At 43.7% G+C, this 25,810-nt stretch overlaps 1 protein-coding gene across 2 annotated transcripts in view; it reads left to right on the forward strand.

The window, feature by feature from the left end:
• The window catches only part of LOC137425141 (phosphoglucomutase-like protein 5), a 111,595-nt gene extending 86,742 nt beyond the window's left edge, over positions 1-24,853 (forward strand). Inside the window, exons 8-11 of one of the 2 annotated variants that reach the window (XM_068113275.2) lie at positions 548-683; positions 4,904-5,087; positions 6,697-6,831; positions 24,035-24,853. In XM_068113275.2, the coding sequence (XP_067969376.1) occupies positions 548-683; positions 4,904-5,087; positions 6,697-6,831; positions 24,035-24,124 (545 nt within the window). In that variant the 3' untranslated portion in view covers positions 24,125-24,853. Of the gene's footprint in view, positions 1-547; positions 684-4,903; positions 5,088-6,696; positions 6,832-23,964 lie in introns of both variants that reach the window. The other variant, XM_068113274.2, reaches the window with a different exon arrangement.
• Positions 24,854-25,810: the final 957 nt, after the last annotated feature.

Below are 25,810 nucleotides of genomic sequence, written 5' to 3' on the forward strand. Positions count from 1 at the left end.
CTGCTTTTCGCTTCGCGAGCACAGGGTAATAATGAAGTACACTTGAATGAACAATATTATCCCTCAATTATCAGAAATATTATTTCAGAGAATTCAGGCGGAAAGCTCCGTGAAAGATTTTGATTCTTCAGGACATTGGTGCAAACCACATCTCACGTTGCAACTGCTAAAGCAGTATAAGTGGGGTTAAAATTATTCCTTATCCAGATATTTCTCCTATTCTGACTATTTCCTGTTTCCAAAGCTGAAGTGTGACATCTGTGAAGTCACAAACTTTGTTGGAGTGTAACTTGAGCAGCAAAAGAAAAGTTTCCAATACATGAGTTCAAAGAAGTTGCAGCAATGTTGTAATAATTTGATTCCATCCTTCCATTTGATCATTTTTTATTAACCTCAAAATCTAGATTGGTGTTAATATATATTTACGCCAGTCTAAAGTTTTATATTTTTTAAATTAAATTTTATCGGTCACGGTCTGTTGTGCCTACCTGTGGTATCTCATCCCTCTGTCCCTCTTTCTTTTCTGGTCATGTACCCATCCCTATAGGGTCTGATTACATCCGAGAAAAAGATGGGCTCTGGGCAGTTCTCGCTTGGTTGTCCATATTAGCGGAAAGGCAGCAAAGTGTTCAGGAAATCGTGAAAGAGCACTGGGCCAAGTTTGGCCGTAATTATTACCGCAGGTCAGTCACCAGCTCACTTGGGTTTGGGAGATAAAGAGTGTTAAGTGCATAACTGGGCCTCTAATTGCACACTTCACACAGATACCCCATCGGATCCAGACTTTGTTAAATCCCAATAATTTTGCCCCATCCTATATTTCGACATTGATATTGAAATATTTTACATGGGCGACGAGACAAGGAGTGAATCTGATAGCATAATGAGAAGTCTTGATCACATGACTACCGCTGCCATGGAGGTTGCAGTAGATAATGCCCTGAAATAACAAGTTGCACAAGATGAAATGTTTCTGTCATATTCACACAAAATCTGATTCTGGGCAGATTAACAAGTCCAAAACTTCAACCTACTAACTTCCGTTAACGCACATCTCAGCGATCAAAAACAATAGTCGGACTTTGTCTGAAGAAAGTTTTCTATGTGAACACACCCCAATAATAAATAAAAAAACTTAATGATTTATTGCTTTCGCAATGACCTTTTGCTTTCAGAATGCCTGTTGAGCAATAACCTATAGGTTTTATTATATCAGTTTTTCAGCAATTACCTATATACGGTATATGTAATTTACTGTTTTACATTCTTTTGTTGTTCAAATTAAATGCTGATTGTTCAACAAAGTATCGTAGCAATTATTATCTATTATTTTACGACCATTTGTTACTTTTAGGATTAACTTCATCACATGCAATCACGTTGTTTTGAAAAATCTGATGTTTTTAACAATCACTTATTGCATTTTTTGTTAACAATCCTATATATATTTTTTCCAATGAGGTTTAAAAAAAATTGATATGGCTTACATTCAAGTTTTTTTTTGTTTTTTTTTATGTTAAAGGCTCCAGTCACCGATAATTATGATTCTTCATCGAGGCCAAACCTTAAATAAAAGAACTGCATAAATAGTGTAACGGTTCTGCAAAACCGTCATTCCCCAGGCAATGACAGACCACGTCCAGGTTTCCTAGTTAGTTGTTTCATTTGTACACGTACAGATAGTTCTTCTCTTTTGTGTAGTGGGTTTCACAGGTCAATATGTATTGTGCGGGATTAGCTAGGTTTTTCGCCTTTTCTCCCCATTTCCTTTTAAGCAAGTAAACTAGTAGAGCTACATTCAAACGATACCGCCCCCATGCCAAATAAATAAATAAGATATCCTCCAGCGAGCGGCATTTCCGGGGCACCTTCGGCGGCCGGCGATGCAGCAGTGCAGCACATGGAGATGGAATTGGGAGGGAGTGGTGTACAATCATTTATTAACTGATGAATTGCCTAATTTATTTAAATAAATAACAATCGTAAAATAATTAATAGTAAAATTTCTTAATCAATTGGCTAATAGCATACCTAAACCACCACCATTTCATCCAAATCTGTAACTTTCTGAAAATTAACTAAGCAATTAATGAACCAATAAATCAAAAATACTCTTTACAGCCAAATCACTTTGTCATTGGTGTGTCCAAATATCAGCTTTCCAGCTCAAAAGGTGCCTGAGATATTGCCCAGATGAGAAAGAAAATAAATAAGTACTTAATAAATCGATAATATAATTAAGTAATTAATTAATTGATTAATAAAAAAATTTAAAATACCTTTTTGCCAAAGCACATGCTCACGATTGTGCCCAAATTGGAGCTTGCCCAACTGGCACCAAATTGAAAGATGGCTGAGATATTTATTTTCTTTCTCATCTGGGCAATATCTCCAGCAACTTTTGAGCTATGAAGCTGATATATTTGGACACGACAGTGACCAAGTGATGTGGCTGTAAGGTATATTTTCGATTTATTGATTAATCGTTTAATTATTTAATTTTTTGATTATTTATCTAATTAATTAATTTTCAAAAAGTTACAGATTCGGATGAATACATTAGAATGGGTTACTTATGCTATTAGCCAATTGATTCAGAAATTAATTATTTTACGATTATTTCTTTATTTTAATTTACACAATTAATCAATCAATCAATACCTAAACCAATTAACCAAACAATACACCGCTCCCTCCCAATTCCATCACTGTGCTGCACTGCGGCATCACCGGATGCTGAAGGCGCCATGACAGTCGCGCGCTGGAGGATTTGTTATTTATTTATTTGTTTGGCATGGGAGTGGTGTACTTTGAATGTAGCTCTACTTGTTACCTCCACCAACGAAGATGGATGGAGATTGTTTTCACCCCTGTCTGTCTGTCTGTCTGTTTGTTTGTCTGATTGGCTGTGAACAGCATATCTCAAAAAGTTGTGGACGGATCCGGATCTGGATCTGAGAATTTTTTAGTGATTCTTCACCATTGAGTGATGGGGATAAAACCAATATATGGTACGATATCTCAAGAGGTTGTGGACCGATTCGGGCAAAACTTGGTGGACAGTTTGGTTGTGTGACAAGGACGAATCGATATGATTCGGTGAAGATCTGAATCAGGATCTGGATGCGACTACTTTTTTTTGTGATTGTTCATCATTGAGTGATGAGTTTTTTTTAGGTAAAAAACTGTTAGTTTGTTAGGCCAAAAATTATATATAACATGATTTTTCAAAACGTTGTGGACGAGTTTTGACAAAACTTGGTGGATGAGTTGGGTAAGTGATAAGAACAAGCCAATTATATTTTGGTTCAGGTCCGAATCCAGATCCGGCTTAACAGTAGAATACTAAACGTAAACTGTTCAGCTTGCTGGAGGTTTATGCTCTACAGAGTGCCGTTCTAGTTCCTTGTGTATTTGCTCTGTTTAGATTTTTTTAAGGTATGGTTTTTCTTTAGTTTTGTTTCTGGCTTGTTAAAGAAGATATCTGTTTGCTCATAAATAACTTAATTGTATAGTAATATTGCCTCGTTTTCTTGATGTATCTTTTCATTGGTTGGATGGACTTTAAATGATGCTTATTGGGTAAATGGCAGGTGCTTTGTGTCGTGTTCAGCGGTCTGTGGTCTATACATGTGCGTCCTTGTGCCAGGTGGTCTGACTGGTGAATGAATTTTTTTTTCTTTCTTCGCTGGCTGGAGGTGGAGTGCGCGCACGCACACACACACACACACACACACACACACACACACACACACACACACACACACACAACACACACACACACATTGTAGGCTGCCCCAGGGTGGCTCACTGCATCGAGGTGAAATGGCCAAAACAGCGAATACACTGACGACCTCGACTGATGATCCAGGGTTCATCCTGGGTTATTTTGTTCAAGGGTTCATCGTGATATAAAAGGTGTTTTCCAATGCCCAGATGTTTGCAATCCAACAAACAAACAAAACCAACAGGCATGGAGAATGATATCAAAGCCAACTTTATGGTTGTGATAACCACATGTGATAGAAAATCTGTGCCACATGTGTGACGCCAACTTTTTCCTGCTCACCCACATACTTTGGGCTATATGGGATTTATGGATATTTTCGGTTGAACGGGATTTGTCGATATTTAATCATCAGCACATTCAGTTTGAGGAACTTGTTTTCACACTTCCCCATCTCCAACTTCCCACAACCCTCACTACCAAGTAATTGGAGGTTATAAAGGCAAATGTGCGTGGATTGTTGTGCGTGAACAAACCTGGTGTTGGGCTAGCGGTTAGGGTGCCGGCTTAGGATCCTAGAAATAGGATCCTGGGTTCGAAGGGTTCGAATCCTGGGTTCGAATCCCGGTCGATCGCTGAATTAACGCCAGGGGGGTTGACTCAGCCTGTCATCCTTCCGAGGTCGGCTAATTGAGTACCAGTTCACTGGTAATTCCCTGTTTGTCGTTAAAGGCGGCAAAAAGGGTTGGCGTCAGGAAGGGCATCCGGCCGTAAAACATTGCTTCAAAAAGGGGACCAAAAAAAAAAAAAAAAAATAACCTAAACAACAACCGCGGTTCCCGAAAAAGGCCAACGCCCGCTTGCGGGGAAAAATGGCCTCTAAAGGTGGTTATATATATATATTTTTATAAAGGCAAAAATGTCATTAGAATAATAAATATCGGGGCTAAAACTACACAGCATTAAATTTGATCAGAATCGGAATATCTGAAGACCCAACAACCCTAGATGTGAACCCCCACCCTTTTTTTTTTTTTTTTTTTTTTTTTGTATACAACATTGAGGCTTGTGTAAGAGCTCAAATTGCAGGCATATGTAATAAATAATTGACCCCGTAAGTGTCATTCAAACTTTGAATAATGGAAAAGCAGTGACAAAACAAGGTCCGATTTGCAGGTTTGACTATGAGATGCTGGACGCTGTTCTGGCCGTCACACTCATCAGAGACCTGCGTGAGTTGATAGCAGGACGGGACTTTGTGGGACAACGATTTGTTGTTGGAGACCAGGTCTTCATCGTGGAAAAGGCTGAGAGCTATGAGTATGCAGACCCCGTGGATGGAACTGTGTCGCGGAACCAGGTTAGTCGGTTTTGCAATAAAAAGATGGGCATTTTTGTTTTCGACTTCTCCGGCCAAACTGCTGGGCCAATCGGGCTGAAATTTGGCAGCAAGGTTCCGCTCCCGACTGGTAATGGGAATTGCAAAGCTCATTCCGGTCACGTGACTTTAATTAGGTAAAAATGGCGAGCTTAGTAAATTCTTTCAAAAATCATCTTCTCCAGATCCACCAGTCAGAATTTACCAAATTTGGGTTACAGCTTTAGCACAGGGTCCTGATGTTAAATTGCGGGGGCCATGCCGATCACGTGACCGGAAGTGTGTCAAAATGGCAGTCACGTCTTTTCCTTTAAAAACCCTATTCTCCAGATACACTAGTCAGAATACTACCAAATTTGGGTTACATTAGGCCAGAGGGTAGGGATATTGGATTGCGGAGGTCATGCCGATCACATGATCTGAAGTATGTCAAAATGGCCGAATTAGGCAATTATTTTGGAAAATCGCATAAATGCCTTCAAAAATCTTCTTCTTCAGTTCCACCAGTCAGAATTTACCAAATTTGGGTTAGAACTTTAGGCCAGGGCCCAGGTAAGCTACAGTTCCAGTGGTCCTATTTGTGTAATCTTCTCACTACAAACACTTGATTGGTGGGAGGGGTGGGGGAGGCAGGTTACCTCACCTGTCTCCAAGACCATGTGTCTTTAAGGTTGTCAACACCTCCCTGTATTTCTAGAAAGGCTCTTTAGATGGTTGTAAACTCACAACTTACACGTATTTTACATAACGAAAAAGAAACAGCATTGTAAAGGTGGAACAGCTGAAAACTTGCGCGCATGACGTGTGGGTCTTTGGTTCACTTATGGAGGTGACGCGATTCATTCACATTTCCAGGAGTATTGATCCTCCTAACCTCCTACATGGCAAGTTAGCTCTGGAACTTTGCGGGAAACAATTTCCCTATTCAATCTGAATTTAGGAATAATTTCAGTGAGAACCTGTTGATGGTTCAGAAAGCACTGCATTTCAAGTACTGAAGATGTCACTAAATTCACTATTAACATCGTTTTAGCTCCGTAATTGCAGGTTGCTCACCCATGTGCATGGTTGGGGAGGGCAAAGTGCTTGTCACCATGATTGATTTGAACATACTTGAGGAGGGGGGGGGGGGCAAGGTCATGTCGATGGATGTATGTATTGAAATATTGATGTCCGGTTGGTAACAACAGCGTCTTGGACACAAAATGGAACTCCTTTTAATCGAACCAACCAGCATATTGAATCTCCCATGGTCGGTGTCTGGCATCATCCTGGAAAGATGACCCTAACAGCAGCTGTGTCCACACAATCAAAAGCCTCATGCACAATGGAAGAATGATTCTGGAGTTGGTGACGGCAATATCGAATAAGAAACAGCTGTGTTGATTAACATGTTGCTAAAGGCAGGAGGATGTCATCCCACCCCCTCCCTTCCCAAAACCACCCCACAAGGGAGGCCCCCTGGCCATGCCTGGGATGTTTGGCGCCAATTCCTGCCGTGTCCCACTCTCTCATGTTACGCTGGTGCTTTGCTTGCTTGGCAATGCCGAGCGTTTGCCAATGGTCGTTGTCTCCTATCTGCTGTGTACAGGGTTTGAGGATCGCTTTCTCCAACGCCTCGAGGATTATCTTCCAGATCAGCGGCGCCAGTAGTCGAACCACTAACATCCACATCTACTTTGACTATCTTGAGCGTGATGCTGCTCGCCTGGACCTCGAACCACAGGTGATTGATTGTACACGTGTCGGACAATTTGATTTTCTCCTTAAACAATTGACAGCAGGCTCATTTTTAGCTCACCTGGAACGTAGTGTGGGAAGCTTAAGGGATGGCACATCCGTCAGTCCGTCAGCCCGTAAACACTTGCAACTTCTTCTCCGAAACTGCTCATTGGATTGTGACCAAACTTGCCTAAAATGATATCTGGGTATTTTGCAACTCAAGTTTGTTCACAGCATTAAAAAGTCGCTGTTTAAGGGGGTCTACCGGAGATCAAAGTGGGCCACTTCCAACCTCCGAGTTCTCACTTCCGAGTTCCTTCCCACTTTTTTTTTCTTTTTTTTTTGTATACAAGATCACATTGTATACAAGAGCTAACATTAATCACAAAAAAAAAAAACGGACACACAAAAAACATTTAGTAAAGGGAGCGGGACAAGATGGGGAGGTAGAGGGAAGCACACAACTACAACAGTGGAGAACAGGGACATTGGGAGATCTGTGAGAGGGAGCGGGCTTGGGGGGAGGAGGCATGGGAAGTGAGGGGGGTGGTAGAGGTAAAAAAACAAAAACACATGGACATTGCTAGAACTTCAAGGAAAGAAGTCGGTTTAAAAAAAAAGTGGATCAGGGGTGAATTAGCGGGGGTAGAAAACATCAAGGTTTTGGATGGGGGAAGATAAGAGATGGTGGTGAACAGCTGTTTTAAAGACCTGGAGGGAGGAGTGGGATTGAAGAGAGTGTGGGAGTTTGTTCCAGAGGTGGGAGAAAAGAGGAATGAAGGAGTGAAGGTGAATAGAGAGTCTTGATTTTGGCAGTTTCACCATAAGAGGGTTGCAGGCAGATCTTGTGCGACCTGTAGGAATATTTGGGGGACAGAGCACAGAGAGACCAGTGTGTGCAAGGCCGGAGAGGAGTCGGTAGAAGACAGAAAGACCACCAACCTAGCTGCGGCGAGTGAGTGAAAGGCCCTCAGAATCAGCTACATCACGGGAGATTCCCTAAATAACCCTAACTTCCTCCCCACTTCCGAGTTTGACCCACTTCCACCCGCCCATACTTCACCTTCACTCAATAGGTATTTGCTGTCTTTTGAGACAGTTTTTGTCATGACAGTTTTTGACTGTCAGTTTTTGACTTTTGTCAAAGTTTTTGACTCTGTCAAAAACATGACAGTTTTTGACTGACATGACTCAATAGGTACTGAGACAGTTTTTGTCCACATGGGTTGAGTACCAGTTCACTGGTAATTCCCTGCTTGTCGTAAAAGGCAACAAACAGGGTTGGCGGCAGGAAGGGCATCCGGCCGTAAAACATTGCTTCAAAAAGGGGACCAAAAAACAACAACAACCACGGTCCCCGAAAAGGCCAACCCCCGCTTTGCGGGGAAAAATGGCCTTTAAACGGTGGGTTTTTTTTTTTTTTGAGAAACTACACACACTATTTCAATGAAACTTGACCACAACCTTCATCATCCATGATATCCCAAAGTTTGTTCACGACATTTAAAAACTAGAACGGGCACTCGGTAGAGCGCATACCTTCGCCGCAGCTACTGTTCTGTACTTGGCATGGGAGTGTAGGGAACAGAACAGTGAACAGTTTGGTGCTGATTTCATGCAAATCGGATAAGAATTGACCGAGTTATGACAAAAAACGCACATTTTGCAAGGTCGTGACCCCCCTGACCTTTGACCCCCAACCGCTAACAAGGGTAATGTCTTCACTGGGTCATGTCGTATATCACAAGATCGGGCATTGAATTCTGAACATTTTGGCATTAGTTGCATGCCAATTGGATAAAAATTGACCGCGCTATGGTAAAAATACGATTTTGACCTTTTCGTGACCTTGACCTTGACCTTTGACCCGATTGCTCCCAAAATCTAATCAAATGTGTCCCGTATAATAACCAATCATCCCACCAAATTTCATGCAATTCGGTTGAATACTTTTTGAGTTATGCGAATAACATACACACACACACACAGACATACAAATAAATACACAGCGATCAAAACATAACCTTCCGCTTTTGCGAAGGTAAAAATCGAGGTCCGAGTGGTTATATGGAGGGTTGCCCCCAAAATGTTTTTTTTTTTTACTCTTTCGATTACGTTAATTTGATTCTACATGCTGCCCTGTCTCCTGACAACCATTGGAATTGGTTTAAAATACCGTGATACTGTTTACAATACCTTTAGTCAGAGCAGTATACCGCTTTATTGTACCAGGTGAGTGCCCAGGGGTATTGCCCCTATTTTTGACTTGTCTTTGTGCTGAAATTATTCTTGAAGTAATGAGATCTGACTAAAACAACTGTCTGGTGCAGTGCACCCTTATACTAATGTACTGAATGGTATCCTGTGGTGATCAATGGTACATGGTTGGTAGGTCATAAGCAAATGGTAAGATACTCTATGCCTATGGTAAGGAAAAATGGAGTTGGTGTATCTCAATGCCACTGACTGGTTCACCATTGGTAATCCTTTACAGTGAAATGGTAATTTTTATGCCACATGGGTTTTGATAGAAATATTGCTTGAAATAATAGAGCTTTGAGCCATCCATGGTTGTATTCAAAATATCTTGCTTAAGTCAAATGTGTTGTTGATTATCTGACCTCAATAAGTCCTTTCATGGACTGTAACTACTACTACTTCTTCTTTTGTATGCAGAGTAGCATCATTAGCTGAGGGCACAGCTGTGCCGCTGATGCAGTGCCCTCTGCTGGTTAGGGCAGGAATTTGGCCAGGATGCCGGCGATTGTTAGCCCACTCTTCGTAAGGGACACCAGGGGATCTTTAACATCCACCAACGAATCCTGGCAGACGGGACATCCGTTTAACATCCGTCCGAGGGACGGCACACACATTGATGAACCACCCTGCCTGTGAAACACCAGGGGATGACCATTTATATCTGGATTCGGGATTCAAATCCAGACTATACAGCTTCGAGGTAATTGTGCGTACATCTACACCATCCTGTCAGCCCACTGTATCCACGAGAGTAGCTCCATGAGACCATCAATGGTAAGGCTGAAGCAGGTGATGAGAAGGTTTGAAAAATCAAAAAGTTTTTAAAAAGCAAAAAAAAGTTGGGAAAAAAGAAGCTTTTGATGGAAAAAGAAGGATACAGTTCAGCTCATCCACAAGCCTCGATCTCTGTATAGAAAGAGGTCTGCAGAAAGGGCGCACCTTCTCATTAGGTATGAAAATGTAAGATTTATCTCGTGCAGCTGAGTGCATGAAAATTATGGAATTGTGCAACTCAATCAGTCAGTTGAGTTCACAGAGTGTGAGTTCACAGAATTCACACAGAGTGTGAATTCACACACAGTGTGAATTCACAGAGTAGTGAATAATTTTACGATGTCAGTTGGAGGTATTGTGTGGGCAAAATGCTCGACACATTGAACATGTCGTCATGACAAATAGATCTCCAAAGAATATTGTTGCGTTGGTGCTTTCTATACACATGAAAAGTTTTATTACAATATTGAAAATGTCATCATTTCGTGGGCCACCCAGTATCTTAGTGGCCCAGAGGCCTCCCTGAATAATATACCAGCATACCTCATACCACAGGTGGCACTCAAAAAGAAAACTTTCAGTAACCTGGATTAAACAAGAAATAATATACTGTCGTCACAACCTGTGACAAATTCCGGTAACACACATTTCATGCACTCTTAAAAGATTAACTTGACACTGCACATTGATGTCACCCTCCACTGCGGTTCTACCAGAACAGGTCAATTTAACTCCAATATTTCGCCATTCAAAAATTATGTAACGCTCTTTTATGGGAATCTAGTACCATGCGTGCTATTGGGCTTGATTAAACCTTTCCAATAATTTTTATTCAACATTGATTAGATTTTTTGGCATCCTCATCATGAGTAACATTTGACCCAAACAAAGCAAATGGAAATCTGATGCAACAAACCTGGGGAATGTGTAATAAGCGGAGGCCTACAGGCCTGATGTCTTAGGCCCACCAGAAAACCAAGATGGCAGCCATATTATTTCGCCCAGGAGCTATTGTGGGTGGAGTCGTGCGACAAATGTGGGTTTCGTCATGCAGCTGGCCGACCAATGGGTGCACATTTCAAAAATTGACCCTCACAAGACCCACATAACAACAATAGTACCAACAACCATGCAGAGCTCTTGTCGACCTGTGACATGTTGCAGGTAAAAAAAAACATGTTGGAGTTTCTTGAATTATTTAAAAAAACATGCTGGCGTTTCCCCCCCCCCCCCCCCCACCCCCCCTCTCTTTCTACTGTTCATTTTGTTCCGTTGTGTCTTAAATGTTTCAACTCTGCCACGCGCCTTGACTTTGTAGACAAAAAACAGTTATTATGGAAGAACCCTTCCTCCCGTCCATCAGTTGTCATACCCTTCCTCCCATCCATGGTACACGGAATCTTGTAGTGAGGCTGTTGCCCAGAAACAACTTGCCTTTGTCTCCTGGAAAGCAAATCCAACGGAAGGAAATCTCATTTCCTTTCACAAAGCCCGAAACAAGTGTGTCCACTCTCAGGAGAGCCAGGAAACAATATCTCTCCGTTCTCAAGACCGAACTCTCTTATCTGTCTCCCTCTTCCAAATCCTGGTGGCGTCTGGTCAAATCTGTTTCTGGTGTTTGTTCTCCCTCCATCCCCTCCCTTACCTCAAAAGGGCTACACAGCTGACTCCGCACGTGAAAGAGCTGAATGCCTCAACTCTGTGTTTGCCTCTAAATCTTGTGTCCCAAACCCATCCCTCTCTGTACCCACTGTACCCAGTCGTACCCAGCTGCTCCTGGACTCTTGTGTCCTTTCCTCCTGACAAGGTGGAAAAGTTTCTGTCAACCCTCGACTCTGATTCTGCAACTGGACCTGACGGCATCAGCCCACGGGTCCTAAAATCCTGTTCTTCCGCTCTTTCACTCCCTCTCTCCGTTCTCTTCACCCTCTGTTTTGCTCAAGATCATCTGCCATCTGCTTGGAAATCAGCCAACATCACCGCTTTACACAAAAAAGGTGCAAAAACAGATCCTAGCAACTACAGACCAATCAGCCTTCTCCCAATTAATCAGCAAAGTCATGGAATCCATCATTGCTTCGGATATGAAATCTTTCCTCTTCTCCAATGGCTTGATCTCTGATCATCAATTTGGTTTCAGACCAGGTCACTCTACTCTGGACATGTTGCTTCTGCTGTCTCAACAATGGATGGAGGTCCTCAATGCCAAACAGGAAAATAGAGCTGTCTCCCTCGACATATCACGTGCCTTCGATACGGTCTGGCACCCCGCTCTGCTCACCAAACTCTCCTCCTTTGGTATCCATGGAAATCTCCACGCATGGCTGGCGGACCTCCTCTCTAGTCGTAGTCAACGTGTGGCCCTGAATGGGTTTCTCTCATCTCCTCTTCCTGTTCAGGCTGGAGTTCCCCAAGGCAGTGTTCTGGGCCCTGTGCTTTTTCTGGTCTTCATCAATGATCTCTCCGACTCTCTTGAAAATCCTCTCTTTCTCTTTGCTGATGACTCCACTCTCTGCCGCTCCATTCCTCATCCGTCAGATCGGCAGTCTGCAGCCTCCTCACTCTCTGCTGACCTGGACAAAATCACAGACTGGGCAAACAAGTGGAACATGTCTTTCAATCCTGACAAATCTCACACTATTACGATGTCTCTCCGAAAAGACCGACTGGACAACCCTCCCATCCACTTTCTGAATAATCCTCTCCAAGAAGTTCTGTCACTCAAGCTTTTGGGTCTCACTATCTGCCATGATCTTTCCTGGGAAAACCACATTTCAAATCTGGCCTCCAAAGCCAGTCGCCGACTGCGCATCCTCCGTCGTGCGAAATCTTTCCTTGGCACACCTGAGCTCCTCACCACATACAAGGCTTTCATCCGCAGCTCAATGGAATACTGCTCTCCCCTCTGGGCTGGTGCTCCTGCCTCACACCTGGTTCGTCTTCACGCTGTTGAAACCAAAGCGTTCAGAATCATTGGAATCTCCCGTGATGAAGCTACCTCCAAGGGCCTTTCACTTACTCACCGCAGGCAGATTGGTGGTCTTTCTGGCTTCTACCGACTCCTCTCCAGCCTTGCTCCTCCAGCTCTCTCTGGGCTCTGTCCCCCAAATATTCCTCCAGGCCGCACAAGATCTGCCTGCAACCCTCTTATGGTTAAACTGCCAAAATCAAGACTCTCTGCTCACCTTCACTCCTTCATTCCTCTTTTCTCTTGCCTCTGGAACAAACTCCCTCACTCTCTTCAATCCCACTCCTCCCTCCAGGTCTTTAAAACAGCTGTTCACCACCATCTCTTATCTTCCCCCATACAAAACCTTGATCTTTTCTACCCCCGCTAATTTCACCCCAAATGCACTTTTTTGAAATACCAACTTCTTTCCTGGAAGTCCTTGTGTTTATACTTCTCCCACCCCCACCCCCACCCCCACCCACGCCGCCTCCCCCCAAGCCCCCTCCCTCCCACACATTCCCGATGTCCCTTCTCTCAAATGTTGTGTTTATGTGCTTCCCTTTCTCTCCCCATCTTGTCTACCACTCCCCTTTTTATATACTTTGTTTGTTTGTCTGTTTGATTTGTTTGTGTGATAAATGTTAGCTCTTTCACGAGTCTCTATTATGTATACAAAAAAAATAAATAAAAATAAAAATAAAACAACACTGAGATGTGAAGTTGAAATTCTCTGATGCATGTGATTAATGATGTATCAAAACCAAGGCCTCTCCATAATTATTAGTGACATTTTCTTGTTTCCGACGTTCCGCTACCTTTCCCACAACTGTCACTTCCAAAGTAATAAAGTAATTTAAGAATGTTTTTAAAACTAGATGGCTTTAAATAGATAATAATCCATACATCCACCAATCCAACCACACATCTCTCAACCACCCAATGGATACACCCTGCACATTTAGACTTGAGTCCCTTACTCAACAATGCATACGTATTAAATAGATGTCCTCAAATGGCATGCAGCGCCAAATAAAAGTTATTTTTGAACACGCAGTGGTGCACATCACAAAAATCATTCCTTGATGATTTTCTTGGCACAATGGAATGCTCTTTGGGAAGCTTTCCGTTTGCCAGACATTACCGGCATAGTTCTCTCTCCAGCAACAACCAAAACAGTCCAGCCATCTGGCCACTTTGAGTGATCACTGGAGCACCGCACGCAGCTCGATAAGATGTCGCCCTCTTGCGTCGCTCCACTCCTAGTGACTCCGCAGTGTAATTGGTGAGGCCATTCAGAATTTATAGTGGCCATTTATCTATGACCCTGTCCCTCAAACGTAGACCAGCAAAGTTTTCTAGAGCAATGCATATGTAGTGAATCATTGGAAATATGTTTACAGAAATGTCCGAGTATTTCCTTTCACATGTTTGTCATGTCTTGCAAAAGACATATGTATTATATGTATCTTGTATCAAAATATGATACAAAATGTGAAAGTATCATAACAAGCATTCTTTTCTTTCTTTAATACAACAAGGCATGTTCAGGTTGTTTACCATTCATGTGCTCAAGATGAACACACATGACCTTAGTTGACCAATGAGCGCTGAGATATTGAATTTTCTTGGGTTTGGAGGGGAAGTGGCAGAGGAAATTGGAGAGCCCCAGGCTTGGCCCATCTTTTTTTACCCTCACCAGAGGATAGGGTATTGCATTTGAGTCCAATTGTCTGTTTGTTTGTGTTTGTTTGTTTGTCTGTCTGTTTGTTTGTCTCTCTGCACAGAATAAATCTGATTTTGTCTGCAAACATTGGTCTCATTGACAGGAAATTTTCACCACAGGTGCTCCTCCTCCTGTAGAAATGTGAATGTTCATCATGAAATGCGAATGTGAATGTGAATGGGACGTGACATAAAATACTCCATATGACGTCATAATTATCATTAAAATATTCTACGGGAGGCACTCCTATGGTGAAAATTTCATGTCAATCAGACCAAGACTTGCAGAGAAAAAAAAATCATACTGATCGGATCAAACGTTGTACTTGTCGAATTATGAAGTCATAATTAAGGTGCCAATGACATCATCATTAACATATCTTATTCCCCATGGGGAGTACTTGACAACGCACATGTGAATGTATATATGTATATATATTGTCACGTCTGTGGCCGATGAACACCGGCCTCAGACGAATAGCCGAACGTTGTTACTCCGAGGCGTATACCTGAGCTTGGTGGGATTATCTTTTTTACGCACGAGGGAAAGACCCGAAGCCTTACCTGAACGGACGGCCACCACGGGGTTTATTCCTCGAACCCACAAACGGGACAAGCAAAATTCACATTACAAGAATGAAATGCAAAAATAAAGGATTTAATGAAAATAATTGTAAACCAATTAAAATGAAGGCTGAGGTAAAACTTTATTTCCTAATTGAGGTGCCCCATCAGACACAATTACAGACACAGAGAAAAGTAAAAGAAAAGAAATATGGATTGGTGAGTCAGTTGATACTCAATCTGGCTCCGATGAAGACGAGCGTGAACGGTCCTCGAGTCTCCGCGCGGGAGCACACAATATGGCGCAAATCTGCCACATGGCACACTGAGCCGCTAAGCAGCGGCAAAATATTCCCCTCCTCCAAATTCCTGGCCAGACCGCACCGCACGGCCACAGCGTGTCCGGAGAACACTACTGCCCTGGAACACCGTCCTCCTCCGGTCATTCCACTCTCCACAAAGCTCCGATAGGTCTCTCAGGCGCACACGACATGAAGCACAGCCGTCCTCCACCCAGGCCAGAACAAGAGAGAGTGATAGGGAGGGACCCACCCTCCTTTTTCCCTCACTGATGTCACACTGGACCAATCCTGACATCTCGATGCATCATCCCATCTCCATGACCAATCATCCCCTTCGGGGCTGGGCCTCATGGTCTGCTTCATGCCCAATGACGAAGCTCGGGGCATGGCCCGTCATTTACGATCTTTTGAGGCGGAGTCTGGCCATCCCTCGGGAATGTTCGGGTTTCTGTCGGCAACGTCGGTGGTGGTTGTTGGTTAATGAATGGTGCTCGTTTGCATGGCTGGACAAGTGAATGTAAAACACAAGGGAAAATCACAGGAGGCAAGTACATAGTGGGACTTATCCTGTGGGTGGTTCGTGTGCAACCACCTGGCTGCTGGTTGCATCATTTTTCTGTGGGCGCATCTGCAGCTGATGCAATGCCTCTCTATAACCAGTTATCTGGTACTCATTTTGCCAACCTCGGAAGGATGACAGGCTGAATCAACCCCACCTGGCGTTTATTCAACGAGATTTGAACTCAGGACCTTAGGATCCCAAGCCCGCCACCCTAACCATTAGGCCAACACCAGGTGATGGACTTATCCTTAAGCCCTATCTAACTTGACACAAAAACCACCCTCCGTGTGGTGACATGCAAACACTCTTAACCTGACTGGTTCCCTGCTTAAAGCAAAAACGTCATATATTTCTGATCGGATTACTAGGAGCTCCTCCTGCAAGCAACTGTTCAGCATTACCAACCGCCTGCTTGCCACCAAAAATAAATCCGTTCTTCCCACTGTGTTTCCTCAAAACGAACTACCTCAACGCTTCCTGCATTTCTTTCACAATAAAATTCAGTCAATAAGAAACAATCTTGACAAGCAGTCACTCCTTTCCTTCGATGATGCTGAACACTGCTTTCACGGACGACCTCTTAGTTCGTTTACTCCTGTTACTGAGGAAATTGTCAAATATACAATCCTCAAGTCAAACACAAAAACATGTGATCTCGACCCCCTTCCCACCGATTTGTTTATTGAGTGTTTGGACACCCTCCTCCCATTTATTACTGCAGTTATCAATGATTCTCTGACTACGGGTTAATTTCCGCTTCTCTTTAAACAAGCTCTTGTTAAACCACTTCTTAAAAAGCCCACCCTTGACCTTAACGACATGAAAAATTACCGTCCTATCTCCAACCTGTCTTTCCTGTCAAAGATCACAGAAAGAATTGTGCTATCACAGATGAATGACCATCTAGTTTCAAATAATCTTTTCAATTCTCGCCAGTCAGCATATAGACCAGGCCATAGCACCGAGACCGCTCTCCTAAGAATAACCAATGATCTTCTGACCTCTCTTGCATGTGGTAAGGTTTCCGTTCTTGCTCTTTTGGACTTGTCTGCCGCCTTTGACACGATTGACCATAGCGTCTTAATTCGTCGTCTTGAAATCATATTTGGTATAACTGGTACTCCCCTTTCTTGGCTGATGTCCTATCTTACTGATAGAGTGCAAACAGTTGTTGTCAATGGCCAGAAATCAGCCCCTTCTCCGCTTTACTTCGGCGTTCCCCAGGGCTCAGTCCTGGGACCTATCCTCTTTCTTTTGTACACTCAGCCTCTATTTGATCTTGTTGCCAGACATTCAGTTGATCACCACGCCTTTGCGGACGACAATCGGCTGTACAAAGGAAGCACGATTCAACAAATCGTGCCCACTGTTGAAGTGTTAGAAGGCTGTATTGCCGACGTGAAGGCGTGGATGACCCAAAACAAACTTCAGCTGAACGATGCTAAAACAGAGTCTATGATTGTAAGATCGCACAGATGTCCTCTACAATGTTCACTTCCTACCACTATTCATGTTGGTGAAACCGATGTAAACTTTGTTTCGTCGGCCAAGAACCTTGGTGTGGCTTTCGACTGTAACATGACATTTTCCAAGCAAGTACTTCAAACTTTCAAATCAGCATACTTTCAGCTGCGAAAGATCGCATCCATTCGCCACTTTCTTACTCCTCAAGCTGCTCTAACTCTGGTCTGTGCCCTTGTCCTCTCAAGGCTAGACTATTGTAATTCTTTGTATGCTGGCTGCCCTCAGTTTCTCTTGGATAAGTTACAAAAGGTTCAAAACTCTGCCGCTCGTCCTGTCTGTAAGGCGAAGAAGTCTGACCATGTTACTCCGCTTCTTGAATCTTTACACTGGCTGCCTGTCTCTGCTCGTGTGCAATACAAAATTTGCACACTATTATAAATCATTGTGTGGAACGGGACCTCACTATCTCTCCGATTTGCTCACTCTCTATGAACCTCGGCGACGGCTTCGTTCAAGCGACGACTCTATGACCTTAGAGCCGCCGCGCACCAGCACCAAGTCGTTTGGCGAGAAATCCTTTTCCTTTGCTGCACCTCTGCTCTGGAATGACTTGCCTTCCTCTGTTCGACATGTTGACTCTCTTCCTGCCTTTAAAACCTCCCTCAAAACCTATCTGTTTCACAAGTCTTTCAAAGTCTAAGTCCTGTTTTCCCTTTGGTTTGAGGTGGGACAGAGATCGAGAGTATGTCTGTGTACATGTGTGGAGGGGGGGGGGGGGGAGGGGAGGAGGAAGGGGAGTACACATCTGTGGGTTTTGAATGGGGAGGGAGAGGAATAGGGCAAGAGTGAAGGTGTGTCTGTGTGTGTGTTTGTGTGTTTGTGTGTGTGTGTGTGTGTGCGTTCGCATGATAATGTAAAGCGCCATGAGGGTAGTTTACTCTGCTTGATGGGGCTATATAAGACTCCTTTATTATTATTATTATTATTATTATTACACCGAGGATTCTTCTTCTTCGCGTCACACGGTCCATGTTAAACTATACTTTCCGATCTCCACTACGGTATTTCATCTCTACCCCCACAAACATAACAATATATGATATATATATTGTTGCGGATCTCCTCGTCGGCCTTCCCCCTTACCAAGGGGGGGTTAGTCCCCTTGTCTTTGACTAGCCGGCATGATCCGGGGCTATGACGTCACTTCCGGTCAGCGTTGGGTAGGGTCATAGGACTAATCACTAATACCTAATTACCAACGCCTCCCAGGAAGCAAGGAAATAAACCCCGCCCGAATCACGGTTGTAGGTGGAAACGCCGAGCGATAGCGAACCGTGATCCGAGCCGTTAAGGACTAAACCCGATCTGAGCGGTTCCGAATCGTGCCACGCTTACCCAATGGAGGAAAACACTGATACGGTCAAATTAGGAAAGACAGGAAGAACAGATTGGCTTATTTACAATTTGTACAGGAAGGAGCAGAAGAACACACAGTGCAGCTTAATACAGTCTTAACTTATCCCAGGACACGGGCCCGTTTCACTCTCAGACACTCACACGGAGATTGTAGATGGTCCAGGGATGATGGCATCCAGGCAGTTCACTCCGGTCCCCGACTCGTACCGCGAAGGAGATGGTCAGGGCGGCAGAAGCTCCCCGCGGGTCGTTGACGCGGAGCGGACAATTACGGGGTTAAATGCGGGGCGAAAGGTAGGCTGGCTGGGCTGTTACTTCACGGCTCTGCCGCGTACGTAATAAATGAACCGGCGCTATATTTTCGCTCCCAATACAGTTCAATGCAAAGCGCCTCTCCCGCAGAAGTCCTCTCACAGAGCGCGATCCCTTGCAGTCCTTTCACAAAGCCCTCTCCCAACGAGTCCTTTATCGTGCGCAAGCCCAAACATGCGAGTCCTTATACATGCGCGAATCGTGCCAGTCCTTTGCAAGCTCTCATACAATGATTCTTTTGCATGAGTCCTTTCAAGGGCTTTGTGCGCGTGCTTATATAGCCTTTTCAGCGAACCTTCCAGCACTTGCTAGATGCGCCTTTACCACGCCCTCGTAAGCCATGCCCACCGAGCCCTGGTTGGTGGTTGCCCTTACCGTCAGCGCCTTCTGACGTGCTGCTTGATGCGGCCACACCTTGTCCTCGTGCTCCTCCCTCTTTCTAGGTCTACCTCATGGCATTTGACTGGTTTCGAGCGAAAACCCAAGTGCAGCGAACGCTGCTGGCAAACGAGGTGGATTAGCCGAATCGGGGCGCGGGATGGATGCTGCCCAATGAGGTAGATTTGGAGGGTGGCCGCAAAATGAACGGGACCTAAGCTTATTATTTCTTTACACAACGCAGGTATCACTAGTGGAAATGGCCTTATCTTCACACATACTATGACAGTATGACATAATTAATGTTCTAAGGTGGCCTACATGTTGCTTGTGGACTAACTATGGGGGCAAACCTTTAACCTTTAATGATGTTATATTTACACTCTCAAAACCGCAACAATATATATGTATACAATATACATATATATGCGTATATATATTCTATACTGGCCGACCCCTTTTGTCCGGATACCTGTTATTGGAAAAATATCTGTTTTCATTCCTCCCAGTAATTTGGAGCAATTTGATCCATCATGGGGCTGAATGGATATCTCAGACAGAGCAAAGTAGATTTTGAGCTGTCTAGTCTGTGTTTGATTCCTGGCCCAACTGTAAATTGTCACCTTCGTAGCTATTTGCACACATACATCTGTCGCTCGCGGGCAGTGCGTTGCATCGGTGGGTTTGCCGTTTTTCAGAGGGTATAACGGGTGTCCAAAATATGGTGATGGACGTTAAAGGTCTCACCAAAATATCATTAAACACTCAGCCTGTGCAAGGAATTTAGAACTTGGGCCTTGGTGGAGGCTCAAACACCTACTCTTCATGAAAGTTACATTAGATAGGCTAGCCTAGATAGGCTAGTGCAAGCACACGTGACAGTGAGATTAACTTCTGTGAGGGATGACATGGTCAATAATATTTATCTATGTTGGATCTTCACAAAGTAACAGTTTAAGTTCCAATATAATTCTGGCAGAAATCGAACCCAGCAGTTCTGTTGATACTTAGGCAGTTAAGACCAAAAAATAGGGCGTATCGTTCATTTTTTCAGGAAAGCACCAAATTTGGCACAGATGTAGTATGGACCTATACAATTGTTTTCCTGAGGGGCGCCCAAAAATTCAGAACCCCTGGTGGCCGCCATATTGAATTCCAACATGACCGCCCTCTGTGACCTATTTCCCTCAATAACTTCTATACTATGAGCGATAACACCACAGTTCCAGTGTCTTACCCCATGTTTTCATGGTCTCTGAATCCAATGGGATCAATTGCATAAAGATTGGCATCCATCATCTTTAATTTCAAGATGGCCACCATGGTGTTTCCATTTTCCTTGAATCTCTCATGGTATTTTCGGTAAAATTTCAATTCCAAGTGATACACATTGTTTTATTGGTCTCTGATAACAATGGAATGGTATTAATTAATCAAAGTTACACACAGTTGCAGTTTTAACTTAAAATATTGTGGGCACTTGAAAGGTGGAGGCTCTCGCACAGACGCGTAGTACTACAAGCACTGTCCATCGCAGTCACACAGTGATGTGCAGGGCAGATTTGCCCTGGAGCATTTACAGTTGCCTTTACAGGCCGACTTACAATGGCAGCTTGTAAGCTCTGAACATGCCTCCTGTATCAGTGGTATTGTGGTCCAAATTGGTGTCCAAGAAGTCCCTGTTTTCATCCAGCCCCAATCAGCTGGTGATGGAAGTTCTGGGTAGGGCACAAGTGCCTGACTCCATACGTGTCCAGCCTGAAAACATGCACGTTTTAGGTGTTGTTCGAAGGCGTCTGCTGTTGGGGGAATGTGATCAATTGTTCTTGCCTTCTTCGTGAACAAGTGTCGGCGCATGTCATTCACTGTCTTTATCTCGGTAGTCCGGTCATAGAGGATGGCAACATATCTTTCTACGCTCTGTAGTTCCATAGTAATAGCGTCCACAGATGGCCTATAAGCGAGGGCATGAAAGGTCTGCGTGATGCTGGGGTATGCCTCCCAAGCCTTCCAGGCTGTCTTTTTCCCAATTTGGGCAAAAAATGACACTGTGTCGCAGCCAGTGAAGGCATGAAATAATGGCAAAGACTCGGACTTCCTGCGGCCAAGGCCGGTGGCAATTTTATGGATGGCAAGGTAGCGGTAGCTTTTACCAGTGCCAATGGCAATCCAGAGTTCCTCCACCCCGTGTGACTGGTAGGTAAAGTAGTGTGCTATTGCCAAGATCACAATATCAGAATCTACAGTTCGAATCAATACCCGTTTTCTCCCCTTTTTCACGGCATCCAGGACATTTTTTTGGATTTTTTGAATTTTCTGAATTTTTGGGCGCCCCTCAGGGAAACAATTGTATAGGTCCATACTACATCTGTGCCAAATTTGGTGCTTTCCTGAAAAAATGAACGATGCGTCCTCTTAACTGCCTAACTATGAGAGCTGGCCTGCCAGTGAAGAAGATTTTTTAGCAGACCAATCATTGTGGTATCATCCATTATCTGAGGTTTTATTTGCAGGTTTTACAGGTACAGGAGGTATAAGATTGATAGGTACAAAACCCAGCTAACACAACAACGTTGGGCCAACGTTGGCATTTGGTCAATTGGTCGCAAGCACATTGGTGACGTCAGGGTGACGTTATTTATTGGTTGTAAATGCAACGTCTATTTCCAACGTTGGCCCAACGTTGTTGTGTTAGCTGGGAAGGTATAATAATGACAGGTACAGAAGGCACAAAATAAACAGGTACAGAGGGTACAATATTGACAGGTACAGGTACACAAGGCATAAGATGAGCAGGTACAGAAGGTATAAGAAGGGCAGGTAAAGAAGGTATAAGATTGGCTGGTACAGAAGGTATAAGATTGGCTGGTACAGACGGTATAAGATTGGCAGGTACAGAAGGTATGAGATTGGCAGGTACAGAAGGTATAAGATTGGCAGGTACAGAAGGTATAAGATTTGCTGGTACAGAAGGTATAAGATGGGCAGGTACAGAAGGTATAAGATGGGCAGGTACAGAAGGTATACGATTGGCCGGTACAGAAGGTATAAGATGGGCAGGTACAGAAGGTTTAAGATTGGCCGGTACAGAAGGTATAAGATGGGCAGGTACAGAAGGTATGATTGGCCGGTACAGAAGGTATAAGATGGGCAGGTACAGAAGGTATAAGATTGGCCGGTACAGAAGGTATAAGATGGGCAGGTACAGAAGGTATAAGATTGGCTGGTACAGAAGGTATAAGATTGGCCGGTACAGAAGGTATAAGATTGGCTGGTACAGAAGGTATAAGATTGACCGGTACAGAAGGTATAAGATGGGCAGGTACAGAAGGTTTAAGATTGGCTGGTACAGAAGGTATAAGATGGGCAGGTACAGAAGGTATAAGATGGGCAGGTACAGAAGGTATAAGATGGGCCGGTACAGAAGGTATAAGATGGGCCGGTACAGAAGGTATAAGATGGGCCGGTACAGAAGGTATAAGATGGGCAGGTACAGAAGGTATAAGATTGGCAGGTACAGAAGGTATAAGATGGGCAGGTACAGAAGGTATAAGATGGGCAGGTACAGAAGGTATAAGATTGGCCGGAACAGAAGGTATAAGATGGGCAGGTACAGAAGGTATAAGATTGGCCGGTACAGAAGGTTTAAGATTGGCCGGTACAGAAGGTATAAGATTGGCCAGTACAGAAGGTATAAGATGGGCAGGTACAGAAGGTATAAGATTGGCCGGTACAGAAGGTATAAGATTGGCCGTTACAGAAGGTATAAGATGGGCAGGTACAGAAGGTATAAGATGGGCATGTACAGAAGGTATAAGATGGGCAGGTACAGAAGGTATAAGATGGGCAGGTACAGAAGGTATAAGATGGGCAGGTACAGAAGGTATAAGATTGGCCGGTACAGAAGGTATAAGATTGGCCGGTACAGAAGGTATAAGATGGGCAGGTACAGAAGGTATAAGATTGGCCGGTACAGAAGGTTTAAGATTGGCCGGTACAGAAGGTATAATATTGGCCGGTACAGAAGGTATAAGATGGGCAGGTACAGAAGGTTTAAGATTGGCAGGTACAGAAGGTATAAGATTGGCCGGTACAGAAGGTATAAGATTGGCAGGTACAGAAGGTATAAGATTGGCCGGTACAGAAGGTATAAGATGGGCAGGTACAGAAGTTGCAGGAAGGAAATGAAAGTTGCTGAGGTTGGATTCTCAAAAGAAAGGTAACAACGGCATAGCTAGCTAGCTAGCTTGGTTAAACAAGAATCACCACTGGGTTTAAGGTTTGAGGAAAAGAGAACACACCTGTAAAATTCCATGGATGGAAACAAATGGAGATGAAATGGAAAGCCTGTGGCCTTTGTGGGATAAAATGAGGAAACGTACAATTTGCCGTTGAGTCAAGCATGGCAGTGTCTACTCTCCTCTCCTCCCCCAGACAGCAGCACGTGTTCTTTGGGAATTGTCTCAACACCCGCACCCTAACGACATGCACCGCTGTCCCGCAGGTGGTGCTGGCTCCTCTGGTTGCAATCGCCCTCAAGATCTCCGGAATCAACGAAAGGCTCGGAAGGACAGGCCCGAATATCATCACTTGAATCCCCGTAGACTCCGCATATCCATGACACCTCTGTGCGGTGCACTCAGATGAGGTTGTTGTGGTAGTGGTGGGATTTCATCAGTCAGAACAAACTTTTTCTGCTGCAAGGTGGGAGTTGCTTCCATGAGGAAATACAAAATACAGGATGGTATTGGATGAACTTTATTTCCACGTAAGAGTTTTCTTTCCTGACATGCACTTGTGTGAGAGAAGGTGTGCAAGAGAATCCCCAAAAATACACTGATGGGCTATATAATATGTACTCATGTAGGGGGGGGATTGGCTAACAGCATTAAATGGAAATGGAGAAAAGGAGCAAAGGAGCAGAAAGAGAGTAATGGAAAGCTGTTTTGGGGGAGGAAGGAGGAAGGGTAGGGAAGGAAAGAAACATATGGAGTAGAGGGGTAAAAGGGTAAGGGGAGGCCATTGTGGTCAACAATTCCACCATATTTGCATCCAAAAAACTGTACCCCTTATATTTATACAACTCTGGTTGTGAAACGTTTCCTAAATTAAAAGAAAAACCATGTACAGATGGAATTTTCTGATTCGGGGAATATCATATGTGCTTCTGCATATCATCGTCGTGGTTTTGGAAACCCATTTTAAAAGTTAAGTCGTGAGGAGCGGAGAGGTTAGCGAATGTATAATTATCAATGATTGCGCTTTTTCAGTGAAATGTCTTCTGTCATTCAGTAACGGTAATAATAAAAAAGGAAGAAAGGAATTTCTGTGTGGTTCACACCGGTGGGGCCCACTCATTATACTGCATGAGCATCTTCAGTTGGTATCTGCCTGGTCCATATTATGAAGCTGGAAGAAGACCCAAATTGCAGTGCCTGTGTGCACAACAATGCCTCTCTATCCAAGTTAGGCCAACAAGAATCACGTGGGTATTTGTTCACATCAAATGAAATACATGCACAAAATAAGGAACAAAAAACAACAACCAGAACGGCACTCAGGAGAGAGGATACCTACCTCCGCCTGGTTGGCCATATCACTCAATGGTGAAGAATCATTTTTAAAATTCTACTAGCTGGATCCGGATCTTTACCAAAATTGAAACTAGTCTTCCTTGTCACATACACAACCTGTCCAACAAGTTTCGTCCAAATCCATCCATAACTTTTTGTGATATCCTGCTATGTATCGTTTTTTGCCCGATCTCTAAATGGTGAAGAATCACTTTTAAAAAATTAAAAAATTCTCATATCCAAATCCATATTCAGATCTTCACCAAAATCGAATCAAATCGGTCTTGTCAGGCACCCAACCGGTCCACCAAGTTTCGTCCAAATCCGTCCACAACTTTTTGAGATATCCTGCTATGTATCGGTTTGGCCCGATCTCCCAATGGTGAAGAATCACTTTAAAAATTCTACTAGCCGGATCCGAATCCGGATCTTCAGCAAAATCTAATCATTTCGTCCTTGTCACATACGCTACATCTCTGCCAAATTTCGTCCGAATCCGTCCAAAACCTTTTGAGATATTTTGTTCATGGACAAACAGACGGGTGAAAACATAACCTCCGTCCACCTTTGGTGGCGGACTTAAATATGCCGTGCATGGCACGATACTTACGATATCCCTAAAACAAGTTGTTGACCTTTGGCCTACATTGACCTCAAAAATAATTGGTGGTTGAATTCAGTGACCTGACATGCAAATCCTCTTCAGA

Source organism: Myxine glutinosa, chromosome 1 (assembly GCF_964187855.1).
Source record: "Myxine glutinosa chromosome 1, kmMyxGlut1.1, whole genome shotgun sequence".
Classification (NCBI taxonomy): domain Eukaryota; kingdom Metazoa; phylum Chordata; class Myxini; order Myxiniformes; family Myxinidae; genus Myxine; species Myxine glutinosa.